Consider the following 27,579-nt stretch of genomic DNA (forward strand, 5'->3'; position numbering starts at 1 on the left):
CCCCTCCCTCCCTCCCTCCCTCCCTCCCTCGCTCCCGTCATGGAGGCTCCGCTGCCGCGGGAATCGCCGCGTCGTGCGCCGCAGACCCCACCGTCATCCCCGGGGGCTTCGCGGCCGCCTCCGCCTCCTCCTCCGCCGCCGCCGCCGCCGCCGCCGTCGTGCAACCTGGGGCTGCCGGGCAAACAGCAGCGGGAGGAGAAAAGAGCGGCGCTGAGCAAAGTGAGGAGGGAGCGGCTGAGGGGTGTGTGGGGGGGGGGATGGGCGGAGGGCCGGCCGGCCCCTTTCCAGGACCAGGGACAGCGCTCCGGTGGTGGGCGGGCCGCGGGGAGGCCTGGGCGGGAGGGAAGCGGCCATGTCTGTGAGGGGCCCCGAAACATTTCTATATTTTCTGGGGAAAGGTAAGCAAGGCAGGGAACGAACCGAGGATGCCTCGGGGTCTCTCTCTCGCTCTCTCTTATCCCTTCGCGTATGTGTGTGGAGACGAAAGGGGAGGGAAGGAAGGGGTGCTGAAATGGGTGCCCGGGAGGCGCAGCAGCAGCCCTGGAGCCTATCGTCTGGATTCAGGACCCTGGCCAGAGACGTCGAGGGCTTTGGGCAGCCTCTCCCTCGTGTCCTGCCTGAGTCCCTGACCTGTTCAACCCTACAGGTCCCAATCCCCATCGGCTGAGGGGGTCAGGATGGAACCCAAAACCGTGGAGCAGAAATCCCAATCCAGACTAAAATTTGGAACAGGATTGTGCCCGGGAGAGGTGGTGTGAAGGGTTGAGGATTTTGAGGCTAGATTTGGGTGAATGGAAGGATCGTCGTGGAAATTCTCATTACTTTCTAAGAGTGCTGTAAAAGTTATGAATAATATTAGTGAGAGAAGTACATTTTTCTAGACGGGGAATGTAAATAAATATGTTTTGGTGATATTGCAGGCATTTGGCATGGGTGCTACTGAGTGTTCTGCACCCTGGGTTTTGCATGTGGTTTCTTTCAGGTAGTTATACGCCGGCTCCCTCCTAGTTTTACCAAGGAGCAGCTAGAGGAACAACTCCATCCACTTCCTGCACATGATTATTTTGAATTTTGTACCTCTGATCCAAGGTTAGAAGTTGTTTATCTCTGTGAACAAGAGAGACATTTTATTGTGCTCACATTATCAACAGCATCAAGATTTGATTACAGCATACTCAGTAAAAGAAATAATTAAAAATAAATTTTGTGGAGCAGTGATAAATATCAGAGTATTTTAAAGATTTGAATGTGTTGTAGCTCTTGGTTTCTTTGACATAGCACAATGCATGATGTGATCACAAACTTTTCCTGTAAACCTGGGTAGCACACTAAGCTTGAAATTGTCATGCATGATTTTTAAAAGTATCTAAAAATCTACTTTACATGTTGTAGCTATTAGATCTTTTTTCTAGCCTCCAGCATGAACTTTCTATTGATATTTAGCGATAGTTCACATAAGTAAATCCTTAATGAGAACCACACAAGTTTCTTGACTGTTTTGATAGTCAGCATAAAAATCCACACCCGTTATTGCCTGCTTCATGATACTCCATGGAAAATTTCTTATAGCCTGGCTGAAATTCAGTAATAAATTGCAAGAGCAGCCCACTGAATTAGTTGTGATTTGGTGGGTTAACACCTAAACTCAATAAGCCTACTCTAGTTGTGACAGTGCTAGATTTCATAGAATCAAAATGCATAGAATCACTTGTAAAGCTTCAGTAGCGCATCCTCTACCATTCCACTTCTGTGATTGGTTCATTTTTCTTCTACAGACCATCCCTCCTCTTTTATTTAAAGCCCTTCCATGCATTCTCCATTCCAGAAGCCCTTTATGTTTAGGCATCAGTCAGTCAAAGAATGACATAACTGGCACCCAGAAGCTAGAAAAAGCTGGATTCTTGAAGCTACAGTACAGTAGAGGCCTGACTGAAAAAATACCATCCTATAATGCTGTCCTGCAGTTGGTTGAGTTACAAGATAACATGATAGCATGTAGTTAAAGGCTTTGAAGAACTCATTGCTTAAGAAGTTTCTGCCTCACAATAATTGCATTTGATTTGTAAATGTTAGACTTACCTTGATATACTTCATGTGTTCCTTCTACCACTGTTTCTATTTAGAAAAGGAACATAAATAACAGAAAACACTCGCTCTTGTTGCAGCCTTTATCCTCATCTCTACTCAAGAGCATATATTAATTTTAGAAACCCTGATGACATCCTTCTTTTTAGAGATCGCTTTGATGGTTATGTCTTCATTGACAATAAAGGTAACCCATTAATTAATATCAGCAGAAACTGAACTGCTCCATATCAGGGAACTAGTTCTAAGCTGTTAGGACTGTATTTCTTGAACAGTAGTTGAGCTTATCACAGGACAAAGTGAAAAACTAGTTCCAGTTATAAGCTATTTTTTTGACAATGTGCCACAGTTCACACATTATGGCTTTGTGTACTTTAGTAAAGCTTCCAAAGAATTTTTTTCATATATAGTCTTGCACAGTAATATTATACAACTTCAAGAAGCTAACGAAATACTCATAACTTTTAAATTAAGTAATAGTGGAATTTTTGTTGTTATGTTATTACTCTTAATATTTCTACAATGTTAAAAATATGATTTGCTTCTGTGTTGACAGATACACCTAGGATATAGGAGTAGGTTTATCATGGAGCAGAGAAAATTATTATCAGCTCATGTAGCATTGGCTGCAGCTATGGAAGCTTGCTTTTGTATACAGATTTCTTTTCTGGGTCAGGGTACTTTATTCTAACCTTTGACCAGAATCTCTCACTGCATTTTACTGTGCTAGAAGAGGGCTTGTGGGAATTGCTACAACTAATTGCTGCAGTTTGATGATATGCTGGGCACATGAGCTGACGTGTAAACAGCAAGCCTTTAGAATGTCAACAATTAGCCACAGTGGCTTCTATGATTCCTCTTCCGTGTAAAATGCAATCAGATTCTGGGCTTCTACAATTTAAAAAAAGTTGATCCATCTTAATTCCAATATTTGGAATCAGAAAGAGATATAATCCAAGTTCTCTCAGCTTCAAAACGTCTGTTATTTTTACCATTAATTATTGAATTCATTTGGATTCTTTCAAGGTCTGGAATATCCTGCTGTTGTTGAATTTGCACCATTCCAAAAGATTTCTAAAAAGAAGCTGAAGAAAAAAGATGCAAAAGCTGGGAGCATAGAAGATGGTAAACTCAATTACTTGGTAGAAATATTTTTGTAACTTCGTCTGGTTAAGGCATAATTTTCCATGTAATATACAACATACAATGCTTAACATTCTTTACATCTTTTTTCTTCCTCAGATCCAGAATACAGGAAATTTTTAGAAAGCTATTGTGCTGAAGAAGAAAAAATATGTGCCAACCCTGAAACCCTGCTTGGAGAGATTGAGGCAAAAACAAGGGAGCTCATTGGTCTGTTAAGCTCATTTTTCCCCCTCTGTAACCCAAATTCTCATTCCTTTCTCCCCTTGCTTATGGGCTCCTTAAAGTCATAGTTATTAAACTGTGTTTATATCTAGTGCCATTACAGTTATTCTTAATTTTAAAAAACAGAAATATTAGCAGAATTAAAGTGTTATCACTCTGCAGAACATTTTGGCAAAATAGGTCCATACATTGAGATTAATGAGCTACTTGAAGAGAGCTTTCATATTAAACATTTTGGGGAAGGGGCAGTAGTAAGCTTCAAACTATTCTAATTTAACAGTAAGCATCACAATATTTGTGCATAAAAGCAAAATGTATACGTTACACTGACCCCTTCAATATTTGTACATATATGGAATCAGTCTATAACACCAATTGGGTATTGAAAATACATACAACTTTTCCTTCTAACCTGTGCCACTTTATATCAACATTTTTCTTCTCCAAAATTTTGCAAAGGTGTGGGAAAATATTTAATATAAAAATATTATTCCAAAGTAAAGTATAGCAATATCCCATATTCATTAAATAATCTCAGATATGTATCTAGGTTCCATAATTTCCAGACTTAACAATAAGAAATGAATGACCTTCATGTATAATAAAGAAGAAACACCATTATCACTACTAATTACCTTGCTGAATCTTAATGATAAAAAGCAAACATGAATTGTAAAACATGATACTAATAGGAATGGAATACTATGTATCAAATTTTTGTGTTTTAGCTAGAAGAACAACACCACTTTTGGAGTATATTAAAAATAGAAAATTAGAAAAACAGGTACGTTTATGTTTTGAACACTTTGTGTTTCATGTTCTTTTCAATGCTTGTACAAATTTACATTAAACATTTCCAATATTTTAGAGAATACGAGAAGAGAAAAGGGAAGAACGAAGGAGGAGGGAATCAGAAAAGAAACGCCTAAGAGAAGATGAGAAACGGAAACGCAGAGAAGAAGAAAGGCGCAAGAGAAAAGAAGCTGAAAAGCAAAAGAAAATTTCTGAGAAAGAAATACGGATAAAGGTATTTTTAAGAGAGTTTGGATTTTTTCCCCCCCTCATCTCTGGTCTTTAAATTGTGCTATTGTAGTTTTTAATTTCTTTTGTTGTTTTGTATCTTATGCTGGAAGAGGCAGGAAACTTCTAACTAAAGAAGGTGTTGTTTCTATTTTGAAGTCTTCCATTGAGAACTTGCCATCCGTAACTTGTATTTATGTGTGGCATTATATTAAAAATCTGCAAATCATGAAAATAAATTCAGAATAAAACAACTTATCTACAATATTGAATTTAAAAAAGTAAAAATGTATCTTTAGATGGTCAAACAAAATAATATTAAAAACAAAATTAAATCACAGAAAATGATATTTTTCTCTTGAGGTGCTTTGGCATGGGTAGAAATAACTCAATGGAGCAGAATGCTTAATTGTTAATTCTCTTCTAAAACAAAGAAATGCCGGTCTACATTTATTTAAATATTAAATACCTGCACTGCATTAATTTGTATTCTAATCACCAAAGAGATACCATTACATTGTAAAAATCAATAAATTTTAAAGAATGGTGTGAAATAAGAAAACAAGACAACCTGCCAAAAAATTCTAAGATATCAATTTCCTTGATTTCCCCCAATTTATATGTATGTATGGTCAGTTGAATTTGTCTTCTGAAGCTCAGCTAACTCTGATAATTCACTATGCATTTGTGAGGGTTCAGAATTTAATTCTTGTTTAGCTCCAAATAAATCATCAGACTTGCGAGGTTTAGAAATCGGAGTAATATTTATTGCGTTACTTAACAAAAAAACAGTGTCTGCAAATGTATCCCAATCTTCTTTCTCCTCCAACAATGGGTCAGAGGTTCTTAACCTTTGTTACTCAGGTGTTTTTGAACTGCAACTCCCAGAAACCCCAGCCAGCACAGCTGATGGTGAAGGCTTCTGGAAGTTGGAGTCCAAAAACATCTGAGTAACAAAGGTTAAGAACCAGTGAGATAGGGGTTTCCATTCTTTAACCTTAAAGGGCTTTCCCCCTTGAACATCCCACGATCCTGGCCAGTCCATAGCATCTCCCCCAGTATCTGTCCAGCCTCCCCTTCCAGCAATGGGACGGTGTCCTCGTCTCAGTCTTCCAATCTGGCCAATTCTCTGGAGGTGATGGGAACCTGCCAGGGCCCCCAAGCTGTCCCCTCATTTGCATCTCCCTCACCATCCATTCTATCCTCTCTCTTCTTTCTGTTTCTACCTTCTTTTTCTCTTTCAACTTCCTCCTCCACTCTTTAGTCTCTCTCTCACCCCAATATGAAGGCTTTGGGGTACTCTCTCTCCTCCTGCTGCCATCTGCCTCTTCCTTCAGTATTCTTAGGTTTTCCACCTTCCCCATCCATGGGTCCTCTATCCAGTACCATTCCCAGCCTGATGGTAACTCCTCCTCACTCCACCTTATATATGCCAGATCAGCCTCTACCTCCCCCCCCCGGGGTTTCTGTTCTCTTCCCGCCAAGATTGTCCCACGTTTTTTAACCATCAACCCTTTCAAATTCTCCTCTGTCTTCACTGTGTCTGTTCCTGGTGGCCTTATCTTCCTGGGTGGGTGAATTGGCAGGATCTGTACTTCCTTGTCGGCAGTAGGCGGGAGGGACAGCACTCCCATGAGAGGGACTTTACTTTCACCTCCAGCCTTACAGGATTTTATGCCTAATTTGTGATAGTATTGACAACAACACATCTATACTTCTCTGCCACCATTGCATCCCTGAATATCCATTCAGCAGACATTTTTGTATAGTAAATGGTAATTTGGTCCTGCTTGTATAGTACTAGAACCTTCAGAGTTACGTTGTGACAGGTTTGTAAGGCAACCTGAGTATTCAATAACTCATGTTCACTTTGAACAGGAAAAGGAAGCAATGTTCAGTTTGGACATGATGCTATCCTTGATACAGATCTTTCAGAAATGACCAGAGCACATCTAATTTCACTTAATTAGTTTCAGTAATTCAGTTTTAGTTGATGTGCAACTAACACTTGCCCTTGGACCACAACCATGACAAATTGACTGAAGTGTATTTGATACATTATGTTATTGATACATTGATAAGGCGCCGTCACTAATTGGCAAAATGATAATATGTGTACCTTTCAAGAACTTAACTAACAAGCAAATTTATAATACATAGAGTTCCCATTTCCAGGTGTCCAGAACTGATTAGCCTTTGACTAGCACAGATATGCTAAACATATACCTTTCCCAATAAACATTGGTATATTCCCAGACAACTATTGGCCAAGTCAAGCAAAAGATAAGAGAAAGAAATTAAACTGTGAAACAGAACTGTAAAACAGAGAGGCAGCTTCTGGTTAGGCTAAGAAAAGTCTAAGGAAAGATAGAAAACTATGTGTATAAGCCTATCCATAGAAGCAGACTTGGGTATTGGGGAACTATTGGGGGTAGGTGATATGATTCTGCTCCTATTTGCAGAATCAATTTCAGAAAGTAGCTAAAGGGGGACTCTGCTGAAATCTGTATTGTCTGTGTTTTGAGGTTTTACAAGGTTCTGTCATTTCCCCCATGTTTCACAATATCCATATGAAGCCACTGAACAAGATTATTGCACATTTTGGAGTGAGGACGTCTTGGAAGGACAGGTGGGTAGCTTGGGATATTCCTGGATCCAGTTTGTCACCTAAGGCTCAGGTGGCCTCTGTGAACTAGATTGCTACCATTGCCTGTTCAGGGGCTATAACCATTCCTAGACAGGGATAGATTGATTACAGTGGTTCACAATAACCATCTAGATCATGGGTCCCCAGTCCCCAGTCCGCGGCCCTATGTCAATCCATGGCCGTGACCAGACTGGGCCGCGGACACAGATCTTCCACCCCCCCTGCACGCATGCCCCCACAGCCCCTTTGCACATGCACGCAAGTGCGCACCTGCCCCATGAGCTCCCCCACCCTTTGCGCATGCACACAAGCACCCCACCCTTTCATGCATGTGCAAGAGTGTACGCACACCCCATGTGATCACCCCCACCCATTTGCACATGCATGCGAGCATGGGGGTGCCCTGCCCCCCTGCACACAGACCCCATCCCCCCCAACCAGTCCAAGGTGTCAAAAAGGTTGGGGACCACTGTTCTAGATGGTTCACTGTGATGTGTCATATGGCGTATGCTCTTAAACATAACTTTCAAGCTTCAACCAATGCAGTCTGTATCTGTTTGAATGCCATGCAGCTACTACATAGTGGCTGAAATCCTGTTGCACAGTTATGCAAAGGTGTAACTTTTGGAAGCAAATGGGTAATCTCCATAGATGTTTTCTGTTGAATACTGAGTCACACAACTTGGTGTGAAACACATAAGGTTCGTGCAGATTTCTTAACTTACTGCAATTCGCCTCTAAAAGTTATTTTGTTTGCATAACTGTGGAAAAGGATTTGGGCCATTATGTGCTATGAACAAAACCTCTGTTATTATGATGCCTAATTTCTGGGATGCTTTCCCTATAGATTTGTGACTGAAGCTGACTCTGAAATCATTTTCATATCAGTTCTATATTTTCCAGTTTGCCCAGAAGCTTTAAGTCAAGTAGTGAATTTTATTGTGTTCAACTAACTTCTTAGAATCTATTTCATAAGTATATTTTATTGCATGTATTGTGTTTTATAGTTATATGGCCATTTCTAATTATATTTATGGTGCACCACCCTAATATCTTTTCAATGGAGGACATTCTGTGTCTAAATAAATAAAATAATATTTTTCTTAGCTTCTTAAAAAGCCTGAGAAAGGAGATGAGCAAGCCACAGAAAAGCACAGAGAAAAAGAAAAATCTGACATAGAAGACAGCAAATGGGAAAAGTCACCTGGACATGGAAATATAAAATCTAAGTCACTGGAAGGTTCATTAAAGGAAATAAAGGAAAAGTAAGTATTTGGCTTTATTATTTTGAAGATTCAGTTGCATCCTGAAGCCACTTTAAATTTACAAATCCTTTGAATTACTATGATGTAAATTAAAGAATCTTGTCGTGATGATTCTGTGACAAACCCAGACCTACTGGGATCTGCCACACGTTTACTAAGCTGCCACCAACCATTCCCTATAAGAAGTCACACAGACCAGGGATGGATTTTCAAACAATAAAAAGAATAAGGTTTATTTAAATACACACAGGGAAAAATAAAACGATCAGGTGAATAAGATAAAGTAACGTGGCTTAGTTTCACTCATACATACACACAGTTTGGTTCACACAGAACCCTTAACTTGAAGCACAGACCCTGAACCTATCAGTTCTGGCTAACCAACAGACACCTGAACCTATCAGGTTGGTACTCTGACACACAGTAGTACCCTGTCTGACACACAGACTCCCACACCAGCTTCTTCTTCCCAGCTGCTGCTTCTTCACATCCCAGCGTCTCCCCTTTCACCACACAGGCTTCACATTTATATACAGTACAGCCCTTCCTCCTGATGTCCCGCCTTCCACTCCCCATAGGATGGAACTTTCCCTCCAAACCCATGACAGACAGGTAACATCAGTGCTGTATGTAACACCTCCCCTCTTTATAAGTTGTTTTGTAGGGGGAAAGCTAAGGTGCTTTTTCCCAAAAAACAACCTGGATAAAACACACAACAACAGTTATACATACCATATCATACTTACTTATACTTACATTCTAAGTTAACCATAGCAATTAGGCATTTAAACATTTACCATATACATTACATCAATTTACCTTTATTCATACAAACCAAGTTCAAAAAACAGGTACATTTAACTTTTTGTCATCAATATATACACATAGTCCATGTTTCTTTCGCCGTCTTCATTCTTCAGGTCTTCTTGACAAGGCGTCAGCAACACAGTTCACTGACCCTCTGACCACCTTCACTTCAAAGTCATAGTCCTGTAGGTTTAAAGCCCACCTCATAAGTTTGCTATTGTGGGTTTTCATTGTCTTTAACCATTGCAATGGTGAATGGTCAGTGCACAGAACAAAATGTCTTCCCCAGATGTAAGGCTTGGCCTTCTGGATCGCGTAGACTATGGCCAAACACTCCTTCTCCACGGTTGCCAAATGTCTCTCACCTTTTTGAAGTTTCCTACTCAGGTAGGACACTGGATGCTGGTCACCATTCTCATCCTCCTGGCACAGAACTGCTCCTACCCCGCTGTTAGACGCATCGGTGTAGATGATGAACTCCCGGTCGAAGTCTGGAGCCCGCAGCACTGGATAGTTGATGAGCGCCTGCTTCAACCTCTGGAACGCCTCCTCACAGTCGCTGGTCCACGGGATGCGGTCATCAGCCTTCTTCCTCGTCAGATCGGTCAGCGGAGCCGCAATCTCGCTAAACCTCGGGATGAACTTTCTGTAGTAGCCCACCAACCCAAGAAATGATTTGACGTTTTTCTTGGTGTTGGGTCTGGGCCAATCACGAACAGCTTCTATTTTGGCCTCCAGGGGTTTTATCACTCCTCCCCCTACCATGTGACCCAAGTATTTTATTTCTGGGCTACCCAGCTGACACTTGCTGGCCTTTACTGTTAGCCCTGCTGCACTTAACCTCTGCAGCACTAACTCCAGGTGTATCAGGTGATCTTCCCAGGTATTACTGAAGATCCCTATGTCGTCAATGTAGGCCACTGTAAAGTCACTGAGCCCTGCCAAGGTCTGGTCCATCAGCCTTTGGAATGTGGCTGGTGCATTTCTGAGACCAAAGCTCAGGACTCGAAACTCATAGAGACCAAAAGGGCTGCAAAAGGCAGTCTTTTCTTGATCCCTGGGATCAATTCTTAATTGCCAATATCCCTTTACCAGGTCTAATGATGAGATGAACTGACAACCCCCTATGGTTTCAATCAGGTTGTCTAGCCTGGGCATTGGGTAGGCATCAGGAGTGGTTACACGGTTTAATTTCCTGTAATCGACACAAAACCTAATGCTCCCATCAGGCTTGTCCACAAGGACTATCGGAGAGGACCAAGGACTAGAAGAGGGGACGATTATGTTCTCCCTAAGCATCTCGTCCAGCTCCTTCCGCACCTTGTCCCTATAGGGTCCCGTTACTCGGTATGGGGATACTGCCTGCGGGGGTGCATCCCCTGTGTGGATCCGATGCATCACTCCCTTCACTATCCCCGGCTTGTTGGAAAACACCTGTTGATATTTACTAAGCAGCATTTTTAGTTCTTGCTGCTGGTCTTGGGTGAGTGCAGGACTGATCTTTACCTCCTCTGGGTTGTATTTTACTTCCCCTCTACCCTCCCAGAAGGGTAATTCAGCTTCCTCACTCTCAGCTGCTTTTATCGCGAATAAAACCCTCTGTTCCCCGCGGTAGTAGGGTTTTAGGGCATTCACATGAACCACCCTCCTTGCTTGGTTCTCCTCCTGCTCTATAAGGTAGTTCAGGTCTGACATCTTGGAAATGACCCTATATGGTCCTGCCCATTTGAGCTGCAGTTTATTCTCCCTGCAGGGCCTAAGCCAAAGCACTTCCTCCCCTGGGTCAAAGTGCCTCTCTCTAGCTTTGTGGTCATACCATGTTTTCTGTCTGACCTTCTGAGCTTGCAGGTTTTCTGCTGCCAGCTCTAGATTTCTCTTTAGGTCATTCATCAGGGTGTCTATGTATGTCACAACGTCTTGTGGGTCATCCTGGGTGATCTGCTCCCAATTTTGTTTGATCAAATCAAGGGGCCCTTTCACCCTTCTCCCAAATAAAAGTTCAAATGGACTGAACCCGGTACTGGCTTGTGGCACTGATCGATAAGCAAACAAAAGGGATTGCAGCTTCTGGTCCCAATTGTTTGGATTCTCTGCCAAGTAAGCCCTAATCATGCGCATTAGAGTCCCATTGAACTTCTCAGTTAACCCATTACTTTCAGGATGATAAGCAGTGGTTTCCTTGTGCTTAATTCCACAGATTTGCCATAAGCGTTTCATGAGCTTTGATGTGAACGATGCGCCCAAATCTGTGATTATTTCTGAGGCAAATCCCATCCTGGACATATACCCCACCAAGGCATCTGCCACTGTGTTAGTTTCAATGTTAGTCAAGGGTATGGCTTCAGGGTACCTTGTGGCATGGTCCACAATTGTGAGAATGAACCTGTTCCCCCTCTTTGTGGCCTTGGGCAAAGGTCCCACAATATCCATCCCTATACATTTGAACGGAGTGTCAATCACAGGCAAAGGGCACAACTTTGCTTTGGTCCTGTCGCGGCTGTTCCCCTGCCTTTGACACACATCACATTGTTTACAGAACTCCCTGATCTGCTTCCCTATGTCAGGCCAGTAGAAATTCTGTGTGATTCTCTGCTGTGTTTTGTTCACCCCTAAGTGTGCAGCAAACATGTCAGAGTGCCCCCTTTGTAAGATCATGGGGCGATACTTTTCAGGTACCACCAGCTGACTTCTGATCCCATCTCCCCCTTTTGAGATATTCCTCAGGGTCTCTCTATATAAAATCCCCTTTTTCTCTAGAAATCTCACTGGGGTTTCAGGTGTTAGCTGGGCGTCAGTCACCTGTTCAAAACACTTTTGGAGAGTGGCGTCCGCCTTTTGCTCTTGTCCAAATCTGCTGTTTGTGGTTAAGGTTTCCACCACAGCTTCTGAACTCCCCTCTGCTTCCGTCTCTGGCTCATCATTACCCCCTTGAACTGTCCCCGTGGTGGCTTGTGAACGTGTAATCACTAGCACCCTTTTCACATGTTCAGCCAGGTCATTTCCCACGAGCACGGCTGCTGGCAGAGTCGATGAAATCGCTAGCCGCCAAACTCCCCTCCAGCCTTGAAAGTTGACAGGTACCTCCGCGACTGGGAGTGAGATTATCTGCCCCTCAATCCCTGCTACCTTTATGCTCTCATTCGGGATTATATATTCCCTAGGAATAATATCTGGATGGCACAGGGTCACCTGAGAACAAGTGTCCCGCAGCCCCCGATACTGACGGCCAAGTATTCCTACGTCCACCCCTGCTGTCTCAAACAACTGAGAATCTGTTCTCACGAGCAAGCATCGCTTGACCTCCACAAGAGGACCACCTTCCTCAGCCTGATCAGCAGATGCAGCCGTTCCAGACTGAGCAGCCATGGCAACAGGCTCCCTCAGTGACAATGAGCCTTGCTCTTTCTGGACACAGAACACAGCTTTTGGCTTGGTTCCACTAGAATCCTGAGGCACAATTCCTTTTAGCTGCTTTAATTTCTCACACTCTGAGATTAGATGGCCCTTTCCCTGACAGAAATAACATTTTCTGGTGTATTTTGAGTCTTTCTCATCTTGTTTTGGTTTTCCCTCCAAAATCTGAGGTCTTGGTTTCATGTCCGAGGGCTTCCCTTCACCATGGGCCCCTCCCCCTTGCTGGCTTTTCCCTGGTCCCTGAGAGTACTTAGGGTCCCATGTTTCCCTCATGTTTCCTTCAGAATAATTCAGGTTTTGTTGTGCCTTAACCTGTGTGCCTTCTTTTGGTTTCAGAATAGTTTGTGGCTTTATCTTTCTTTCACACTCATAAACCATATCCACTGCCACTTTGGATTGTAAATCTTTTCCCTCAGAAAACTCATCTATGCCGTATGCATCCTTAAAAACTTGCCTTAATAGAGTAAACCCAGACCTCTGTTTCTCTTTCAGTTGTTCAATATGTCTATTTTCCATTTGCTTAAATATATTGTCAATATTTTTCATCTCTTCCATATACCTATCCCAGTCATCATCCCTCTTGGATTTTTCCTCACTATTTATTTTCATTTGGCAAGTGGTGCAGCTTTGACAAAATTCTTTTATTTCTTTTCCCATTTTTGGCCAGTAGTACTTCTGGGATATTTTCTGCTTAGTCTTTGCCATCCCTAAATGTCCCGATAGGGTGTCTGTGTGACATTTTTCCATTACTTTCTTTCTATATTTAGAAGGAACTACAAACAATTTTTCCTTCGTGGAGTTTATTAAGATCTCCCTACTTAAAAGTCCTTCTTCACAATAATATCTCTCACGGGTCTCAGGGGTTACTGGACAATTGCTAACCATCTTAAAGCACTGCTGCAAGGTTGGATCTAGTTGTTGATCCCATTTGCTAAACTCAATAGAGTCCTCCCCCTTTGAGTTCTCCATTTCTATTTCTAACTGCCTCATTTGAACTTCATGCTGTTGGGCTATGAGCATTTTCCTGAGTTCTGGGTTCTGCTCTCCTGTGCTGTCACCCTGCACTGAGCCAAATTCATCCTCAGAACCTTGGTCAACCTGGGGGTCTTTCACTTCACCCATTTCTGCCACTTGGCTTCGAGTCAAGGGCATAATCCCCCCTCAGAACAAGCTGCTTTAAAAAGTCAAGCCTCAAAATAAAACGACCACTTTTTTTTTCCTCTCTTTTGCCTCAGAACCAGCTTTCTATAGATTGCTGCTGTTCTTCAGCACTTAACTTGCAACTGTAGCCAGCCAGAGTCTACCCCCCTCTGCTGGGCCTCTCAGCAGGCAGGCTAGATCACTGCTACTACACAGTTTTGCCTCAGCTTTTTCCCGCCAAAACAGGCTGCCTCAGAGCACCCTAATCTAGTCTCCCCAGTTGGCACGTTCTTCCACTAGCGCACCTCCCCGTGAGGTACACCTAGAAGATTACCTACGCGCCTCAGAATGTCCCTGACTAGACCCACCTTGCTCTGGGCACACTTGCCAAGGCTTTGCTGGACCACTGGACAACTGGACCAGTCGTATCCCACACGCTGGACACCAATCAATGTGACAAACCCAGACCTACTGGGATCTGCCACACGTTTACTAAGCTGCCACCAACCATTCCCTATAAGAAGTCACACAGACCAGGGATGGATTTTCAAACAATAAAAAGAATAAGGTTTATTTAAATACACACAGGGAAAAATAAAACGATCAGGTGAATAAGATAAAGTAACGTGGCTTAGTTTCACTCATACATACACACAGTTTGGTTCACACAGAACCCTTAACTTGAAGCACAGACCCTGAACCTATCAGTTCTGGCTAACCAACAGACACCTGAACCTATCAGGTTGGTACTCTGACACACAGTAGTACCCTGTCTGACACACAGACTCCCACACCAGCTTCTTCTTCCCAGCTGCTGCTTCTTCACATCCCAGCGTCTCCCCTTTCACCACACAGGCTTCACATTTATATACAGTACAGCCCCTCCTCCTGATGTCCCGCCTTCCACTCCCCATAGGATGGAACTTTCCCTCCAAACCCATGACAGACAGGTAACATCAGTGCTGTATGTAACAGATTCTACTGATTTTTAATGACTTAACTCCTACATTTTATTTCACCTGGTAAGTGCAGGGAATTGCACTGCTGAAAGCAGTCATGATCTTGTCCTTAACTGAACTAGAGATTGGAAAACAAGTACCACTTGAATCTCACTAACTGTTAACTACTTGATAACTTATATCTCAGTATATGAACTGAATCCACTAAAAAGTATAGTATAATGAGGCCCATAGAAAAGCAATGTCTGTGCCATGAATCTATGATGACTCATTGACATGTGTGAGTCACCACTTCCTGCTGGTAACATTAATGACAAGCACACATTGAACCAGTCATCGGTTTTCATATGTTTTGCACTTTGAGTCCCAAAGCTCTAGCCAGCATGTCCCATAGTCACGGATTCTACTAGTTTGTTTAACATATGGTGGACAGAACCACTACCTTAGAACACATGTATTAGTCCCTGGCTTACAATGAAAAACTGAAAGGTTACTTTGAAGAAAAAAGGAATATAATGACATACTGGAGCCACCCCTAAGTGATCGGATCATGCTCTGGGAACTTCTTTAATGTAAATGTCCAGGCTCTGGCTGCAGATCCCTCAATGCAATTTTGCAGGTGTCCTACGGATCCCTCATTCCCCCATCCCCAGCAACATAAAGTTTTTTGTACCTCTTAAGCTTTTAATAATAATAATAATTTATTGTCATTGTAAGTATATACACATACAACGAAATTCACAGAAATTCTTATTAGTAGGGCTTCTTTTGTAGAACTAAAACCAGAGCTATTGACACCAGATTCAAGGAAGTGGTCACTTCAGGGGATAGGGTGCTGTCCTCAGGAGGGCCTTTGCCATGTTGGAGAGGTGCCTTGCTCTTTGCAGCTCTCCAGAGCCAACCTCTGGCAGTGGCAGGGCTGTGGTTGCTGGTACTTTCTTCTTTTGGGGTGGAGGAGATCTCCTTTGCTTTGGGGCCACGGCTGGTTCCTTCCTTGCATACATTGATGTGTCATTCTCCATTTTGGGTAGCTCAGCAGGCTTGTGTGCTTCTTGGGGGGCTTGCAGGCTCAGCTGCTGTTTCTCACTTTGGAGAGCAGCAGGTGGGGATAGGACTGGCAGTTTTGAGACTTTGGGAGGAAGTGGATATCACTGCTGCTGCTTTATTTCCTGCCTTCTCTTGGGTAAACTGCCACTGCTGCACAATTTTGTGAATTCAGCACTTTTCTCCCACTTCAAGTGGCAGAAGTGAATAAACATTTCTGGCATAAAACGTAAGCTGTACTGCAGTACGGCCAGGTAGGTAGGGCTTGTCAGCCTTGGAAGGCAGCCCATTTAGGAGAAGGAAAACTCTGGTTTCAAACCTCCACTTCCCTGTGGCTATATCCACTGATCGAAAAGACTACAGAAGTTAACCTTGAGGGAAAATCTGGAGCCAGAGGCAGTTCATGTCATTCTGGCAACTCCTGCGATGTTGATGGAACCAGTTGTATTGGCTCTTGCCTTTCCATTGGACTATTTCAGCGATGTGAAGAGGGGGGGATTTGCTGCTTGAGTAACAGCCTATCCTCCATATTATTTTACCCAGGCTTCATGCTCTGGAGAGGACACTCCAGCTTCACATACAGCGTCTAAATAATACGGGAAGTAGCGTTACCGGTTATAAGTCTTTGCTCAGTTGGCATAGAGCATGATGCCAAGGGCTTCTTCCGATGCTGGGAGAGGTCATTGCACTTCACTAAGTAGCTACCGCCCACCTTAAGATGGGCAGTCCCCAGCCAGTAAGGTGCTACTTTGCCATGGTCTGTTAATCTCACAGGGTGTGTGGGGTTTAGGGAGAAAGCTGACGAGCAGATTGATAACCCTGCACCATGCAACAATCATAAGAAAACTTCTGCCTTACAGTTGGGCACCTAGAATGTTCAAACAATGACCCCTGGCTTTTCTGACGACCTGCAGGAAATAGATGACATGCGCAAGACAGCTGTCATTGACATGGAACTGAGTAGGCTGCAAATAGACATTGCTGCCCTGCAAGAGATGAGATTGCCAGACATGGGATCTGTCAAAGAAAAAAAAATCTCATTCTTCTGGCAGGGAAAACCATTGAATGAGACCAGAGAATATGGCGTTGGCTTTGTGGTCAGAAATACTCTGCTGAGATCCATTTTTCCACCTACTGTGGGGAATCCTGTCTCTGTAGCTCCACTCATCAACAGGACTGATCACCCTCATTAGTGCATATGCACCAACACTTGTGTGCAACAGAAGTCAAAGACAAATTCTACAATGATATGGCAGCTACTATCAAAAAAATCTATGAGAGAGAGCCACTGTTCATTCTTGGAGATTTTAACGCTAGAGTTCGTGTTGATCACAATTCTTGACCCACTTGTCTAGGCCGTTTTGGCATTGGGAAGATGAATGAAAATGGCCAACGCTTGCTGGAGTTTCGCTGTTATTATAGTCTCTGTGTCAGCAACACATTCTTTAATACGGAGTTTCAACACAGAGTTTCCTGGAGACATCGAAGATCCAAGCATTGGCATCAGCTTGATTTGATCCTCACTAGATGCTCTTGCCTTCCTAGTATTATATTGATCACATGCAGTTATCAGAGTGCTGATTGCAATACTGATCACTCCCTGGTGTGTAGTAGAGTAAAACTGCAAATGAAGAGATTGTCTCACACGAAAAAGGAAGGAAGACCACGTATTCACATTAGTAAGACCTGCGATCAAAGAAAAGTGGAGGAATTTGTCCAAGCACTTGAGGAAACCTTTCCAGGCCCGTCTGTTCATAGCAAAGCCCAACAGGATGGCAGGAGATAATCCTAATGATTATTGGCTTCAGCTCTGCTCTCAGATAAAGATAGCAGCAGACACAGGTAAAATCAAGGGAATGTATGACGGTATCAAGCAGGCTTTAGGTCCAATACAGAAGAAATCTGCTCCTTTGACGTCTACTACAGGCGTGATCATCCAGGACCGAGCACAGCAGATGAAACGCTGGGTGTAGCATTACTCTGAGCTATATTCCAGAGAGAATGTAGTAACTAAAGAGGCATTAAATAACATTGAGTGCCTGCCTGTCTTGGAAGAGTTGGATAGCAAACCAGCTTTAGCAGAAATAAAAGCCGCCTTGGATTCCCTCACCTCCGGCAAGGCACCTGGGAGTAGAGTAAGGGAGGTGTTTTTATAGAGAGTGGAAGAGGCCAGTTCTCGTTCACCAGCAGCCTAAGCTTTTTCCATCACTGCATCTGCCCACACCTATCACTATCCTACCACCACCACCCCGGCAGCATGCCAAAAGGTTGCTGCCTTATATTTTAAAGAAAGTCCTTTCTGCTAATATAGACAGTGTCCTACTCAGTGTGGGCGGTTCTGAGCAAGATTCACTGTTTCAGTTCCGACTCCTGTTGGCATGTCCTCATTTGTCCCTTTGAACTAGTCTATAGAAACTTTATTTAAAGAATTTTATTGTTCCTAACTTACGATGTTGCTAGCCTTGGGAAACATTCTAATGCAAATGGCATTTATCATGCTTTTTCCTACTTATAAGGCAGTTGAAAAGGGAACTTGAACATGCTATCAAATCACTCACATGGGTATTTCAATGACATAGGAATGTGTATTTCAACTAAATTTGGGAAAGCTGTAGGATAAATAGACATGGCTGGCAATAATGATCTTAGAGTGTGATTACATGTGTAAATAGATTGTGTTTTGGCCACTTGTGGAATGGTCTGTTGTCATTTTTTTCATGTCAGTCACATGACATATGGGGAATTGTGGTCCAGCCTGACCCCAATCTATGCTCAAGGGCTACTCCTTTTGGGGAACAAGGTGCAGAGATTCCCTGGCAGATGGAAGGGTCATTTTAAGGGAGATTGCTCCTTGCAAAGCAACTCTTTCCGGTGTGATTAGGAGCACACCTGTCTGATCACACTAAGTTAGGTTGGAGAGAACAAAAGAAAAATTGTGAGACACAATCCAGAGTTAACCATTTCTGATGTAGATTGTAACAATTACTCACAATTGAAATGCAGACAACATGGTGGTGTACTTTTGGTCTAAAAATATTATATTTATTTATGAGACTTTTGCAGGAAGGTTGCTTTCTAGATCCATTAGCTTATGCTTTCAGATAGTCTTCAGCAATTTCTGTGTGCCATTCTAATAACTGAACCCCCTTAACACTTTATCCTATGAGCTATGCTGTCATCTGAAGAGCTACAATAAGGCAGTACCTCTATTAGGATTCATCAAAATACCACAAAATCATGAGCAAGTTTTTCAGGTTCCCCAGGACACTTCATCAGTTGGATCACTAGGAGTCTTGTTCACTATTTTATAACATTTTCATTTGTTCCAATAAAGGTTTTGCCTGGCCATATATTTTGGATTTTTTCTTATTAACCAATACAGCATTCTTTACTTTCTTCTGACATCACTGTAACCGTAATATCAGGCTGTTAGCAACTCATAAACCAGTGTTTGGAAACCAAAGCTGCATAAATATCAAACAGCTGAGTGATGACATTCTAGACTTAAGATCTTTTTCTGAAAACACTGCCCTTTTATTCATTATTTTCTTAATTGAACACAAAATAAACAGTTGAATTTGCAGAACCATCCCGACCGACATTAACTATAAAAAACAAGAAGATTTTCAACACAACGCAATACAATGTGTGCATACATACTAAGTCTAGCCTGGAAGTCAGGAAACCTAAACCCAATAACACCATTGCATTCAATGTGAATTGCTTTTCTGAATTGACATGTACAGAATTATGTTGTAAGCATAGTTTGTCCTGCTCCAATACCACTAAATGATCAGGGAGCTTTGCTTGGGAATTATATGCCTCTCTGATTAATTAAGTTTGGATTGTTCTTTTTTTAAAAAAATACAGGCCACAAAATGATAGTGATAAAGAGCAAAGAGATTCAGAGAGAAGATTTCGGGAAAAGGAACCTCCTGAGAGACAAAGGTTTCGACTGGAAGATAGCCGAAAGCACAGAACGCACTATGAATTTGACAAGTTTGTGAGAAGGAATGAAGATGAGATGAAGTGGGGAAAAGGATACAACCAAGATCGAGGGAAGAAAGTGAACTACAACTACAGCTTCACTGTGGACACAGTAGACAAACTGGGTAAAGAGGACAAGTGTGATGACATGGCATCCAAAAAGGAGCGCATAAGAAATAAGGTTCTTTTATTCATTCAGGATAATTTTTCATTACCACAATTACTTCAGAGTCACACAGGATTTGATTTTTCAGCATGACCTTAAGGAGTTTAATTTTTTTTAGTACTATGAAAACGTCCACATTTCATTTACCAAAAGCAGTTAGAATGATAGGTATTTGACTCTGTGTCTACAGACTTAAAATATGTGCTTTTATGAAGTACAGAATTCTGGCTTTTACATTTTTGCTTACCTACTATAACAAACATATGATTGAATACTACACTCCATGAAAACCTATCTTCACTTAAACCTCATCAAAATATTATGTTCTAGTACATAACTACTGAGAGAAATAATTGCCAAAACAGGTTAAGTTGGTGCTGCCTGAGTAGTAAGCATGATTTGTGCTGTTATATATAAAAAGTGCATGTTATATATAAAAAACAAGGGACGTGGTGGCGCTGTGGGCTAAACCGCAGAAGCCTGTGCTGCAGGGTCAGAAGACCAAGCAGTCGTAAGATCGAATCCACGCGACGGAGTGAGCTCCCGTCGCTTGTCCCAGCTCCCGCCAACCTAGCGGTTCGAAAGCATGCAAATGCAAGTAGATAAATAGGGACCACATCGGTGGGAAGGTAAACAGCGTTCCGTGTCTAAATCACACTGGCCATGTGACCATGGAAAGATTGTCTTCGGACAAACGCTGGCTCTATGGCTTGAAGAGCGGGATGAGCGCCGCCCCCTAGAGTCGGACACGACTGGACAAAAATTGTCAAGGGGAACCTTTACCTTTACCTTATATATAAAAAGGGTGAGGCACTTGTTTTTTTTTAAAGAATTTCAAAGGACAACTCAGTAACAGTTGAGCTGTTGTTAATATTGACACAGGCTGCAAGATTGGTATTTTCCACAGGTGTTATTCTTGTATTTTGTCCTGTGCATATCTGTAGCTGATGTGGTGCAAAAGGTGGCTTATATTGACAAAGCAATCGTAGCATCCTTCCTTGTATGGGAGAGATAGCTCTGCTGTGTGCTGCTTACCAGCTGGAAGGCTTTTACAATAGCTTAATACCATTTATCATAGATGTGTGGCTTCACCCTAAGCATGTTTCCTCCTGTTTTCTGTGAGGCTTACTTCCCAATACATGCTTTTGAGATTACAGCTTTAGTTTCTGCCAGTATAGCTTGCTACATGCCAACTAGGAAAAGGAGAAAATACCATGTGATCCTTGTACTGTACACAGTCCAAAGGCAAGGGTAGGTGATATCTCTAGAAAGACCATTAAAAATCACAAACACCATCTGTTGGCCTGTCCAGGCCTTCGTCAGGCTGGGCACCACATATCTGTGGATGATGCAGAAAACCCAGAAGAATTCAAAAACTATGGCTAGATATCTACACCAGTTTCAAATGAGAGCTGCAAAGTCAACCCAAGTGTTGGTTTTGTATTCCACCTCTGACAATGTTGACTGAATTATCCCAAACTCCCCAGATAAAAAGCTGCTGGTCACTCATCATTTTATCTCAACTTAGGCACATTTACATTATCCCAGTCCCCAAGCAATCCTCCCCCTCCAACACACATATACATTTTCCTTCAATATAAGACAGTGGAATGTGTGTGTGTGCGTGTGCTGAGTGGCTGCACACACACAGACTTCTGTCTGGGAAGTTTGGGACAATTCAATCAACATTGTCAGAGGTTGAGTTTAAAACAACACTCCTGACTTGACTTTGTAGCCCTCATTTTGAAAGTGGCATAGGCATATTGCCATGTTTTTTGGAACTCTTGTCGTTTTTCTGAAGAACCCATAGATAAGTGATGCTCAGCCTGATGAATGCTTGTGTGGGCCAAAAGCTAGCATTTGTCTGTGATTTTTTTAGCAGTCTAATTGATGGATCACCTACCCTTGCCTTTGGATTATATGCTACCTATAAGGCCTAAAGGATCACATTGGAGTGAGTTACTTACCTACATTTTGATGTCGCCCATGCCATAGAGTAGGCCCTTTACATCCCTAGGAAAATCCCACAGATATGGAACTGCACTTGTGCAGCTCCTCTTTGGTCCAGGTTGGAGTACTTCCTTGACAGTCAAAAGACCAAGCTCCACATAGTTAGGTCAACTTGCATGTCTTTTTGTTAACTTTATATCTTGGAGTCAGAGGCCTGTCTTGTACATCCATATTTGCTTCTATCTATATTACTTTTTTCTAGTTGTTACAATGGATTTAAACTTTGATGAGGAGTTGTTTTCCATGGATCGGTCATTTTGGTACTGTGCTGTTGCTTATTCCTATTCCTCTCAAAGCAGCTATCCTCACTTACCCAGAATCTTTTAAATTTGCGAAAAATACTTGGCTCCCAAGAGCCAAGTATGATATCATAAATGATAATTGGCACATCATTTATAATGATTTTTTTCTATTTTTTAATTCAACATCAAACACTTTGTCCAAAAAGCCCCCTTTTCTGTAACAACTCTATGAAGACATTTAAGATTCCCTATGTAAACAAATGGTTTTCTGAAAGCCTGAATCTTCTTTCTTGTGTTTCTTCCTTCACAGGATCGGCCGGCCATGCAGCTATACCAGCCAGGAGTTCGCATTCGAACACATACGGGGTCTTCAAGTAGGTCCTATGACTGTGCTGAAAAGTCTTCTGAAGAGGCTTATGACAGAAAGTATGAGGCTGACAATTCAACTGGAGGTGGTTCTGAGAAGAGTGAAGATGCAGAATAAAAAAACATGGACATAAATTTCAGCATTAAGATTTAGTGTCCCCATAAAAAATGATAGGTTCTCAGAACTGGGCCAGCATTATTTTATTTTTCTAGCAGTAACTTGGACCACATGCAATTTTCCATAAAATGAATGAGGATGTCATCACTTTACGGGGTGGGGGAGACCAAGGGGAAGGATGTATCAGTTATAGAGCCACATCATAGATTTATTGCCATCTTTGCCGTCTTCTGCTATGGGTGTGCTCCATGCATGTCAGGACAAAATTCATGTCAGGACCATGTAAAGAGATGCATCCAATATGTTATGATAGTAACCACCCTGCCATTATCCACTATTGTAAATTTCATACATACTGATGTGTTATATAATCAAACAGGTCCCTGTGCATAATGAAGGGAATTGTTATACAGTACGTAGAATATATTTTGGCTTGAAATGTGGTAATGGTATGGATGACAAATGAGAATATATGCAGAATACAGTCGTAGGAAGAGTCTAATCATTCTTAGCATACTTTAAAGTTTACATTTTGGCAAAACATTTTAGAATATAATACAGGTGTTCTACTCTGCTAATTTGAGGAATTTTTCAAAGTGTGGATTTTCATCAGTTTTAACTGAGATATTTTAATATTTTATATAAATTACACAGGCCCCACCCATATAAGACCATGAAAACAAGGCATTACACAGTATGTAAGTTTATTTACATTAACAGGGAGCAAAATACCATAGCTTTGGTCCTGTCAGGAGTTTAGTCCCAACTTGGCAAGTGCATATCTTTATAATAAACTGGAATGCTTTGTATATTTGCAGTTAAGTTATGTGTAAATCATTATTGGCTAGAATCCTACTGGTGCTCAAGTAAGATTTGTTTAACTTGCCATGGCTAATTGCATCTCATTGACAAAGTCCTGTGAAGCATCTCAATTGTGCAATTTGGCTTATGACCAGCCATGCAAACAAGACATGACTTGGCACCTCATCAGTTAGCCACAATTAGTTGTGTTGAGTTACATAAATGGCATATGAACACCAACAGGATTCTGGCTATGTGAAGCAGAATCAACTGCAGGATCGTGGCTAGTTAAAGGATGCATCTGTAGAAGGCTCATAATTGACATGTTTACTTCCAGTTTTAGTACCTTTTTGCATTTACATTTTTTCAAGGGCAAACTAGAAGCAGCAGCATCTATAAATTAAAATGGGGGTTGTACAAAATTTCTGGGTGGGGGTGATTTAAAGCACAACATATTCAGGTAGAAAGCAAGTGCTTACTCTTCGTTTCTAGCAACTGCTTTTTTCCTAGTCAAGTTACTTCCAGTCTTAAAGCCAAAGATGGAAAATCTTAGCAGACAGCATGAGTGAATCAATATCTGTTTCAGTAAGAACCCACTAACTGTTGACCTTTTTCTGCAAACATTTCAATTTTCGCTCAGAGGCCCATGAGGAGTTTTGGGGCAGGGAAGTGTGGGTACAGAATTCTTTATATGAATTCAGTAGCTTCCCTGTTCCAACATAGTTTTGTCACTGTCACATCTAGTTTGGTCTTTAATTCGCTAGATCGACAGGGAAGTGTCATTATGCTTTGTTAGTTTCTGAACTGCTTCTCCATTTTAAAGAGTTTCCTATGTTTAAGCAAGAAAAAAAGAGGCTGAACTGAGCCTAAATATTTAGTGTTGTGTGTTTTTCATGAAATGGCATTTTAAATGTTTTGCCACTTTTTAATATGTGATTTTAGCAACAGTGTTTTGTATGCTAATATTTCATAATGTATGTTTTTATGTTTCATCAGTGAAAAAATGTTGATATAGAAATAAGCTACAGAATAGGATGCATTTGAGGGAGATGATCTGTGGCACCTCCCTTGGTACACTGTGTTACGCCAATATGCGTGTGATGTGTGTGTTTGTTTCTAGGATCTTTAGAAAGCATCTGCACATGCCTTGAGGGCAGAGCATCATTCTGACAATGCTGACATGTTTTCTGTTTACACAGAACACAAATGTTATTTTACTACTTTTTGTACATCATGTCTTAACTTTTTATTAATAATTGTACTATCAGCATTTGATTGTTCTACTGCAAATAAAAATGATCTTCTGAAACTTCAGCCACTGGAAGATTAAACTAACATCTGAGTAATGACTGACATTTTTCTATTACAATTACAATTTACAATTACAAAAATAATTAGTGGATTAGAAACTCTGAGAAGTTGAGACCTGTGGTTTTGCATGCTCTTCCACCATAGAAAACTGCCACAGAAATGGATGTTAGATCTCCAAAAGTTATGCTGGATGGGGATGAAGGGATTTGTGGTCCAATGCAGTTGGAAGGCACCAAGTTGGCGAAGGCTGCACTAGAGAACTGAGCATTTGTAGACTGCAGAGCAGGCTTCCATGTACATTCCTGAACAAAGGAATTATGTGTGCTTAGAAGTACAGTGGTGCCTCGACTTACGAACATCCCTAGTTGCAAAAAATTGAGAAACGAAAAGCTCCGGCCATGAAATATTGCTTCGACTTGCGGCCAGAGCTTTGAGTTATGGAAAAAAAACAGGGTGGAGGAGGGGAAAGTGTGAAATTTGAACTTTCAGTTGACCGTTGGCCAGCAAAGAGGCTGCTTGTCTGCTACTTTGCTCACCTCAGCGGTTAGGGAGTGGATAGGGAGAGAGTCTTCAGACTGCCTGGTACTGTACTGTACGGAATGTATTTTTTTGGCTTTTTTTAAAAATTATTTTTGGATTTCTGACTTTTTTAAAAAACAGAGAGACTGCCTGTTCTGGGTGAGTACATACTGTACACTGCATTTACTGTACTGTACAGGGTTTTTTTGCAGCTTGGGGGGGTAGGGCTAGGTGGGGGTTATGTTTCTGTGCTCTGATGGGTCTTGCAGTGTGGATTTAAAATGTGAAAAGTAGACTGTAATATTAAATTAAAATTAAATATGAAAATTAGACTGTGCAGTAATTTTAAAATGTAAAATTTATTTTTGTATTCTGTGGCTTCTAGGGTTTATGTACTATGACCTCATGAGGTCTTTTTTTCTTTGGGGATCTGTTTGCTGTAATAATGGTTGCTGGTTGTTGATGCAGGCGGGCTGTAAAATGCAGTTTAGACTCTCTTTTTGTGATGAGGAGTTCTGTGCTTGAATGATGCTTGCTGGATTCAGTGGCTTTTAGGGTTTGTGTACTGTGACCTGACTTTTGTTTTAAAATGTGTGTTTAAAATGTGGCTCCAAGGTCTGTTTCTTTTAAAATCAGAAAATATGCTGTGAGGGGCTGTGGTGCTTGTTGATGCAGCCAAGCTTTAAAATGGAGTTTACTGTACACTCAAAGGTGCTTGGTTTTGGTTAAAAGGTGTTCTGTTTAGAAGGTGTTCCCTCCCCCCTCCTTTCCTGCCCTTTTTTTGACCTAAGTTCATCTTAGGTCAAAAGAAAAAATTATCCCCCTAGTGGTAGAGTACAGATTAACCGGCTTTGCATTAGTTCGACTTAAGAACGGCGCCTCTAGATAAGAACTAAAAACAGCCGGAACGGATTAAATGGTTTTCAGTGCATTCCTATGGGAAATGGTGATTCAATTTACAAAAATTTCGAGTTGTGGCCACCATTCCAATACGGATTAATTTCGTAAATTGAGGCACCACTGTACTGGAGATATAACCAAACTTTACTATGTGAATTGTAGGACATGGAGTTGGAAGAGGCCTATAAGGACACTAAATCCAATCTCCTGCTCAATGCAAGAATCCAGATCAAAGTATATCTGACAGATCGTTGCCTATGTCTTTCTTGAATGCCTCCAGTGTTGGAGTGCTCACCACTTTCTGAGGTAATTGGTTCCATTGTTGTACTATTGTATTTCAGTCACGGGAATCCTCCCACCAAGTTATCCCTATAAAGTCAAATTTACCCTCCTCAACTAAGTTTTCTAGTTTCTTGTTTTTTTCCTATATTTCTGGCATTCATATATGGACACTGGAGACTATATGATCTGCAGTCTGCTTTACTTTGTACATTTCGAATGAAGATTATTATTGGGCCCCATTAGAGCTGCTCAGTCTGTTGTCTTACTGTGAGTAAGCCTTCATCTATCTTTATCTCTGAGCTTGTGCCTCCTTCCCCCTTCCAATTCAGTTTAAAGCCCTCCTGGTGAAGTTCTTCATGCTGTGCCAAACAAATTCTTCCCAGTCCTTGTGAGATGCAAGTCAACACTTGCTATCAGTCCATATTACAGGAAGCACAGCCCATGGTCCCAAAATCTAAATCTCTCACATCAGCACCGCCTTTATAGCCAGTCGTTCACCAGGAGTATTTTCTCTTTATTCCTCTTTTGAGTACCAGTAGGATGTGAAGTTGTTTATGGTAAAAACAAGAACAAAAAAACTGTCATGGACTTGAAGGGGTTCCTGTTCTTTGTTAGGAATAAAGATTAAACATCATCTGTAGCTTTGGCTCCTTCTTTGCATGTGTGACACCCATACCTGAATGTATGCAAAATTTCATACTCTCCCACCTGCAGCTTATCTACAGTGTCACGTTTACCCTTGAAAGGTAAATAATTCTATATAAACTTCTTTGGCTAGATTAGAATATAGGAATGTTATAGCATGATCACCTATCTGCAGTCAGATTCAGAAGAATGTGGTTTGTCTTCTTTGCATGAGTCTCAGGTTGCCTGGTCTTTTGCTGATATTCATTGGCTTCTTATAAGCCATTAGTACATGAAAAGTGTCTCTGTCTTGCAACTTCTTTATTCTTTCCCAAAAATCTTCAGTATTGCACAACTGAAATATAAAAATTTGCAATGCATGTTACAAAACATGACTACAGTAAATCTGGTTTTGATCTTATTCAATAATTTATGATCTTCAAAATATCCTATCATTAACAGCCCTGCCAAATGTTGTTGATAACTGGTTCCCAATGGTATCTA

General features: G+C 41.6%; 2 protein-coding genes across 4 annotated transcripts in view; one reads left to right on the plus strand and one right to left on the minus strand.

The window, feature by feature from the left end:
• On the plus strand, nt 1–24,774 carry UPF3A (UPF3A regulator of nonsense mediated mRNA decay). Of its 3 annotated transcripts, none has more exons than XM_072994566.2 (10): nt 1–219; nt 983–1,089; nt 2,166–2,272; nt 3,112–3,210; nt 3,328–3,438; nt 4,182–4,237; nt 4,322–4,480; nt 8,228–8,385; nt 19,620–19,917; nt 22,465–24,774. In XM_072994566.2, exons 1-10 carry the CDS (start codon nt 40–42, stop codon nt 22,636–22,638), a joined length of 1,449 nt encoding a protein of 482 aa, XP_072850667.2. In that variant the 5' UTR covers nt 1–39; the 3' UTR covers nt 22,639–24,774. The 3 variants fall into 3 exon arrangements, with proteins under 3 accessions (XP_072850667.2, XP_072850668.2, XP_072850669.2); XM_072994567.2 differs by having other exon boundaries at nt 19,620–19,861; XM_072994568.2 differs by lacking the exon at nt 19,620–19,917.
• The window catches only part of LOC110074116 (F-box only protein 36), a 29,385-nt gene continuing 25,196 nt past the window's right edge, over nt 23,391–27,579 (minus strand). Inside the window, exon 5 of the mRNA XM_072994570.2 lies at nt 23,391–27,430. Coding sequence (XP_072850671.1) covers nt 27,278–27,430 — 153 coding nt within the window. The 3' untranslated portion in view covers nt 23,391–27,277. The remainder of the gene's footprint in view (nt 27,431–27,579) is intronic.

Source organism: Pogona vitticeps, chromosome 3 (genome assembly GCF_051106095.1).
Source record: "Pogona vitticeps strain Pit_001003342236 chromosome 3, PviZW2.1, whole genome shotgun sequence".
NCBI lineage: Eukaryota > Metazoa > Chordata > Lepidosauria > Squamata > Agamidae > Pogona > Pogona vitticeps.